Below are 7,565 nucleotides of genomic sequence, written 5' to 3'. Positions count from 1 at the left end.
CTTCAAATGATCCTTCAACAACAGATGCCAACAATAAGAACTTGTTAGGTTTAAAATGTTAAATGTGTTTTATGAATTTATTTCAATCTTAATCATCAATTTCCTCGTCTGTTGAACCCTTTAAGATTTTTCTTTTCCCCGGGCGCTTTTAATCACCGGTGTCAACGTGATATCATGATCGTAACTGCCATATTGGGATGATCGTAACTGCAGTTACGATCATCCCAATATGGCGGACACAAATATACGGACATTTTATAAGGCTTATTTCTACACATTAACGGCTTATTTTCAGATTTGTTTTATATTTGTGTCCGCCATATTGGGATGATCGTAATTGCAGTTACGATCATCACGCTGACGCCATAAAGGGACGTAACACTACTACTAACCGTGTATGAAATAAGTCCCGCCTTCTTTTTAACCTAATATGGTACATACAGGGACGTAACACCACTACTAACAGTGCATAAAATAAGTCCCGACTCCCTACTACCCTAATATGAAATATACACGGTCTTCACGCGGACGCTTAAAATCCAATCCATATTCCTATAAATGTGTAGGAGGTAAGATAAAGTGTGTTACACCATTAACAACATAGACAGTTACAGTGATTTACACAGAGGTGCCTACAGTCTGCAGATTAAGTTTTAGTCTTAAATTTATTTGCTTTTAATTACAGAGTTGAAACCGGACTCAATTAATGGAGTTGAACCTTATTGAAAATGTTGAAAGGATGAATGTTTTGGAGGATTAATTGACGAATAATTGATAGACCAGTTAAGCAAGTCATTAACAAGAAGGTATGAAAACGCAAGCAGACGATATACATGATAAATCTCATGTCTGTGTCTGTGGTGTATGTGGTAAAGGGTTTAGACAGCCTGGTAATTATTTAAAGACTCACATGAGAACAAATACAGGTGAAAAACCTTATCACTGTGATTTATGTGGTAAAGGGTTTAGTCAGCGTCGTTATTTACAGAGGCACATGAGAACACATACAGGCGAACAACCTCATGAATGTGATTTATGTGGTAAAGGTTTTAGTCAGCGTCCTTATTTACAGAGGCATATGAGAACACATACAGGCGAACAACCTCATGAATGTGATTTATGTGGTAAAGGTTTTAGTCAGCGTCCTTATTTACAGAGGCATATGAGAACACATACAGGCGAACAACCTCATGAATGTGATTTATGTGGTAAAGGGTTTAGTCAGCGTCGTTATTTACAGAGGCACATGAGAACACATACAGGCGAACAATTAACTTCATGAATGTGATTTATGTGGTAAAGGGTTTAGTCAGCGTCGTTATTTACAGAGGCACATGAAAACACATACAGGCGAACAACCTCATGACTGTGATGTATGTGGTAAAGGGTTTAGTCAGCGTCCTTATTTACAGAGGCACATGAGAATACATACAGGTGAACAACCTCATGACTGTGATGTATGTGGTAAAGGGTTTAGTCAGCGTCGTTATTTACAGAGGCATATAAAAATACATACGGACGATAAACCACATGTCTGTGATGTATGTGGTAAAGGCTTTTGTCAGCGTCGTAATTTACAGAGACACATGAGAATACATACAGGTGAAAAACCTCATGACTGTGATGTATGTAGTAAAGGGTTTAGTCAGCGTCGTTATTTACAGAGGCATATAAAAATACATACGGACGATAAACCACATGTCTGTGATGTATGTGGTAAAGGCTTTTGTCAGCGTCGTAATTTACAGAGACACATGAGAATACATACAGGTGAAAAACCTCATGACTGTGATGTATGTAGTAAAGGGTTTAGTCAGCGTCGTAATTTACAGAGGCACATGAGAACACATACAGGTGAAAAAACCCATGACTGTGCCGTATGTGGTAAAAACTTTAGTCGGCTGGATGGTTTAAAGAGTCACATGAAAACACATACGGACGATAAACCTCATGCCTGTGATGTATGTGGTAAAGGCTTTAGTCAGCGTCGTGATTTACAGAGGCACATGAGAACACATACAGGTGAAAAACCTCATGGCAGTGTACATGTACCTCATGACTGTGACGTATGTTGCAAAAAGTTTATTCACCTTCATGATTTACAGAGACACATGAGAACACATACAGGTGATAAACCTCATGACTGTGACGTATGCGGTAAAAAGTTTAGTCGTCTTTGTAATTTACAGACACACATGAGAATACATACCGGTGATTACCCTCATGAATGTGGTGTATGCGGTAAAGGATTTGGTCGGCTTGATCATTTACAGAATCACACAAAAACACATAATGGCGATAAACCTCATATCGGTGATGTATCCGTTAAAAACTTTAATTAGCTTGGTATTTTACATGATACTAGTAATACATAATAGCGATAAAACTTATATCGGTGATGTATGCGTTATAAAGTTTAATGAGCCTGGTATTTTACATGAGAACAAATACAGGTGATAAACCTCTTGAAAGCGATATAATTATATAAGTGGTCAAGTGTTTAGCCACGGTAGTTTACAGATTAACATGAGAACTCATACCTATAGTAAGATCTGTGACGTATACATATATGGTAAAGAATTTATGCATTTTATTGATTTGCACATAATCATAATTGAAGCATATGAAAATATATATAGCAGATACACCTTATGTTTGTGATGTACGCGATAAAGGAGTTACCAATCCTAGTAGTTAACAGTTTCGCATGAAAACACATACAGTCGATAAATCTCATTATTGTGATATTGATAGTAAAATGTTTAGTTATCTTAGAAATGTACAGAGATACATGAGAACACATATACAGCCGATAAATCTCATTATTGTGATGTTGATGGTAAAATGTTTAGTTATCTTAGAAATGTACAGAGACACATGAGAACACATATAGGAAAATTACTGTGATGTTGGAAGTAAAGGCTTTATTTATATTTAAAAATGTGCAGAGACACATGAGAACACATACAGGAGATAAATCTTATTACTTTGATTTTAGTGGTAAACGTTTTAGTTATATAAAAAATGTGCAGAGACACATGCAAACCCATATGTGAGATACGTTTTATGTATGTGGTAAAAGTTTTAATCGGCTTTGTAATTTACAGAAACACATTACAAGACTTGTATACATTGTATACAGCCTGTAAAATCACAGGAATGTATTTACTGCATGTGTGTCAGAATTCATTGAAATTTGTGACTTACAAAGACACTTTAGAATACAAACTTGGGTAAAACTCGTTCAAAGGATTTTTGTGTTAACGAATTAATCCATTAAACATTGATAAAGATTGTGTAGATGTAAGAACATTTAAGCACATGTATATATCCATATATCTGTTTATTGAGATAAACCTTGAATTTTTCATTTATGTGGTGGGATGTTTAGAGCGAGTTGTAATTTTTAATTATATATATATATATATATATATTTATAGAAAGACACATTAGAACACAAAAGAAGATGTGGTATGCTTGCCAATGAGACAACTGTCCACAAGAGAACACATAGGAACACACGTAGGAGATAAACCCTCATATATATGATATTTGCTAAAGGGTTTAGTCGGCTTAGTTATTTTCAATGACACAAGTGAATACCTGCATGAGATACATGTAAACATTTATGTGATACATGTATTGCTAACGGGTTTAGTCGGCTTTCTAATTTGCCGAGAACACACATATTACATTAGAACACATTATGTATGATAATGTGATGTTTGGTGAAGGGTTTAGTCGGCTTTCTTATTTGCAGACACATTAGACAGTGGCGTAGCTAGGTCATTTTTAAATGTACGCCCGAACCTCGGTCCTATTTGATCCAGGCCAATGAACCAGCTGGTAGTAGATGAGCGGGTGCTAAGCCTCCGGAAGTTTTTAAGTTATCGAGAATGACATACCATTCCTGTCATTGAAAAATCATATCAATAACAACATTCTTTAGATTCAAAATGCTTATTTTTTATGTTTAATCTATTCATTGTTTATTTAGGGACGACATCAAAAGTTCAATGAAGGATAAAAAACTTAATTCAAATAGTTTTTTCACTGACCCCCCTACCCCCTATTAACTTAATTTGGGAAAAATTGATTGACCCATATGGATATATGTAAAAATCAATGTCGGATAACCAAATCTTGCAGCAGTTCAACCCCCCCCCCCACCCCCAAACTATTTGAATTAAGTTTTTTATCTTACATTGATCTTTTGATGTCGTCCCTTAGAATCGTAAAAAAACATGAAATGATTAATTTTCTGAGTTGTTCAGGTGCAATATTAAAATGTGTAAATAGAACCCTGGTTTTCGCCTGAAATTTCTCCCCGTAAAAGTTTATTCATTTATCAGTCCATTAAAGGATTTAAACAAATCAAATATTTTCATTTAATTTCTGCTCAAGTTTCATAACAAAATATGGAGGTTTATATCATGTAAATTAACTCGACATCATAGATACCAGGATGGAAATTTATTCTTGCGCTATACGCGTTTTCCTTCAAGAAAGTTTCATTAACTTTGACCACGGTTTTATAAATAATTTATATGTACCAAATGTTAACCTCAGAATGTAACTTCTTCGAGAAAAAATCCATAAATTACGGGAAAATTCATCATATATAATTTCGTCATGTCAGATGCGCTGGATACTCTTTTGACCATAAACAGTTTTTGTCCAGATATCGTAAAATCATACGACGGTTTGACAAAGTTATTTAAAATATATAAAAACTTTAACCACATACTGAACCTACATCGAGGGGGGATAGGAGGGGTCTTGATCCCGAAATCCCGGACTTGAAAAAACGAAATCCCGAGGTCCCGAATTTAAATAAAGCAAATCCCGACATCCCGAAATCCGAAAAAAAGGATTCCCGGATCCCGAAAGGGTCAATCCCGAAATCCCGAGCTTAAAAACACCCGATCCCGGAGTCCCGATAAAGGTCCTATTCCCCCTCTACATCTACACAGTTCAACAATGAACAAAGCCCATACCGCATAGTCAGCTATAAAAGGCCCCGATAAGACGATGTAAAACAATTCAAACGAGAAAACTAACGGCCTTATTTATTTAAAAAAAAATAAACGAAAAACAAATATGTAACACACAAACAAACGACACATATCCAGAAATCAACGCCACTTTGCTCATTTGAATATTATACTAATAAAATCGGATACGGGTCCGGTCACGGAAATTATATTGAAATGATAGGGATTTTTAAAACACAATGTCTATTTTAACTTTAATTTAAGTGATAGACAGGTTGCCGGGACAGAAAATAAATATACACAACAATATACACCATTTAAACGAAACATAATGACTGTCGTTGCAAAAATCAAGGTTCCTGAGCTATTTTGAAAATCGAAGCGAGAGGCTTTTAACATTGCAATATAAAATACAGGCTAAAATGACTGAAACGTCAAATTTGCAAACTTCATGTTGAAAATTGGCTTACAAGGTCACTAGACAAACAAGTTGCCGGGGTGAAACTTGAAACTTGGATGTCCAAAGAATAAGCAAGTCCAAACCTTGTATGTGTAGTCGTTGAACTCTAGGTTCCCACGTAAAGTTAAAATACCAATATTTTAAGAAGAATAAACTCACGAGAACACGAAAAATTCCGCGTTCATTGTTTTGATTTTGACCGCCTAGCAACTTTACGGAAATATCAGAATGATTATAAACAAGGACTTTGTGACGGGCAACTTATAATATCCGTGTTTTAAAGATTTTAACGATGTCAAGCCAGTCTAGTTCAAACTATAATCACGTGGTACAATTCTCATTTACATATTATGAATATTAATTAGCAAAAGCCCTACTAATTTCTGGCTATGAACCACTGAAATACAGGCTCCTGACATGGTACAGGCACATACATAATGTGGCGGGGTTAAACATGTTAGCGGGATCCCAACCCTCCCTCTAACCTGGGACTGTGGTGTAACAGTACAACATAAGAACGAACTATAAAAATCAGTTGAAAAAGGCTTAACTCATCAGATGGACAAAATTACAAGTGGACGTGGCCAAGTACTTAAACATCCCAACACAAAAAGACACAATGAACAGTTCTGAGAGTACTTGCAGTTATCTGACAGCTAGTTCAAAGCCACTAACAACTAATAAAAAAATCATACATCTAAGACTAAACTATCAATCCGTACACATCCAACAACCAATGGATTTAGTGTAAAGACGTCATAAACAGCCAGAGAAAAGCATGACCTTGTGCAATGCGAAGTTACAGGTATCGACAGATTGTAGATCCATGAATATGTGTATGTATATAACATACTAGTAATATTTAGTTGGCTTTTAATTTACTGATAACAAAATCAATGTTTATACCAATAAAGTATAACAGTACAACATAAGAAAGAACTATAAAAATCAGTTTACGTCTCGGGCTGATATGGAGCTATCAGAGTGATACCCTGGCCGATATGGAAAAGGCCATGTACAAAATGTATTAATCTCTATGTATCGCATTAGGGACGACATAAAAAGTTCAATGTATAGGATAAAAAAACTTCATTCATATAGTTTTTTCACTACCCCCTCCCTAGACTGGTTCGCCTGTCTAGATCAATGTGCATATTACATATTTCATATATCTATAGAACAAGGTTATTATATATAGCGGGATCCCCTCCCTACTCCCCTCTTAACTTAATTTGTGAAAAATTGATTGACCAATAAGGATATATACAAAACTTGCAGCAATTTTGACCCCCACCCCCCAAAAATTTGAATTAAGTTTTTTATCCTTTATTGATCGATTGTCTGGTGTCAACTCGTCCCTTATCCCATCTTATACGTTTATCTTTACCTATATAAATGTATTTGCCACCTCTGTCAGATGATCCACTGACACTGTTGTCTTTTGTCAAGTGTATATAGTGACAATTCATAGGGTTTTAACAAGTTTAATCCACACTGTGCTTGTCGCTAACAAGTTGAGATGGAAGGCATTTCTGTAAAGGCATAGTTTTATTTTGATGACTTAAATTCAATTCTAAAGTCATGAAAGTCTTCATTTATACGCTCTTCCATTGTGACTTGGAGATCGAAAATGCCGACCCAAGCTGACACATTCATCAAAAGTATGACAAAAAGATACATTGTCCTAATTAAATTACCTAGTTATTAACACCTTTGAAGTCTTTATCATTGTAATTGATTGTAAGGACATGATTAACCTGGGGGCAATCACACAGGTGTCATATATGTAATTAACTTGGAGATCAGAAATCGATGAAACAAAATTTTACCAAAACGGCACAAGATAATTTTGGAAAAAGACGTCAGGGCAGAAGGGCGCGGATGAAGGCACCCAGGGCGCGGCTGAGGGCACCCAGGGCGCAGCGCCCTTCTATTTTGGGCTAGCGAGACCACTGATACATATACACGATCAGAGGCGGATTTAGGGGGGGGCAGGGGGCCCGCCCCCCCCTTATTTGGAAAAAAATTGGTTGCTTATATAGGGAATCACTGAAGCGTGACTGGAGCGGGCCCCCTCTTAGGTCAGTCAGTGGGCCCCCACTTATGAAAAT

General features: G+C 36.2%; 2 protein-coding genes across 2 annotated transcripts in view; both read left to right on the top strand.

The window, feature by feature from the left end:
* The first annotated feature begins 684 nt into the window (after nt 1-684).
* The window catches only part of LOC139494384 (zinc finger protein 721-like), a 30,000-nt gene continuing 23,119 nt past the window's right edge, over nt 685-7,565 (top strand). The window contains exon 1 of the mRNA XM_071282547.1: nt 685-1,265. Within this exon, the coding sequence (XP_071138648.1) occupies nt 809-1,265 (457 nt within the window). The 5' untranslated portion in view covers nt 685-808. The remainder of the gene's footprint in view (nt 1,266-7,565) is intronic.
* Nucleotides 1,242-3,049, top strand: LOC139495829 (zinc finger protein 235-like). Its single transcript, XM_071284216.1, has one exon. It carries the CDS (start codon nt 1,335-1,337, stop codon nt 2,340-2,342), a length of 1,008 nt encoding a protein of 335 aa, XP_071140317.1. The 5' UTR covers nt 1,242-1,334; the 3' UTR covers nt 2,343-3,049.

This window comes from Mytilus edulis, chromosome 11, assembly GCF_963676685.1.
Source record: "Mytilus edulis chromosome 11, xbMytEdul2.2, whole genome shotgun sequence".
NCBI classification, from domain to species: domain Eukaryota; kingdom Metazoa; phylum Mollusca; class Bivalvia; order Mytilida; family Mytilidae; genus Mytilus; species Mytilus edulis.
The sequence above is the reverse complement of the archived record's forward strand: the minus strand, read 5'-3'. Positions and strand labels throughout refer to the sequence as shown.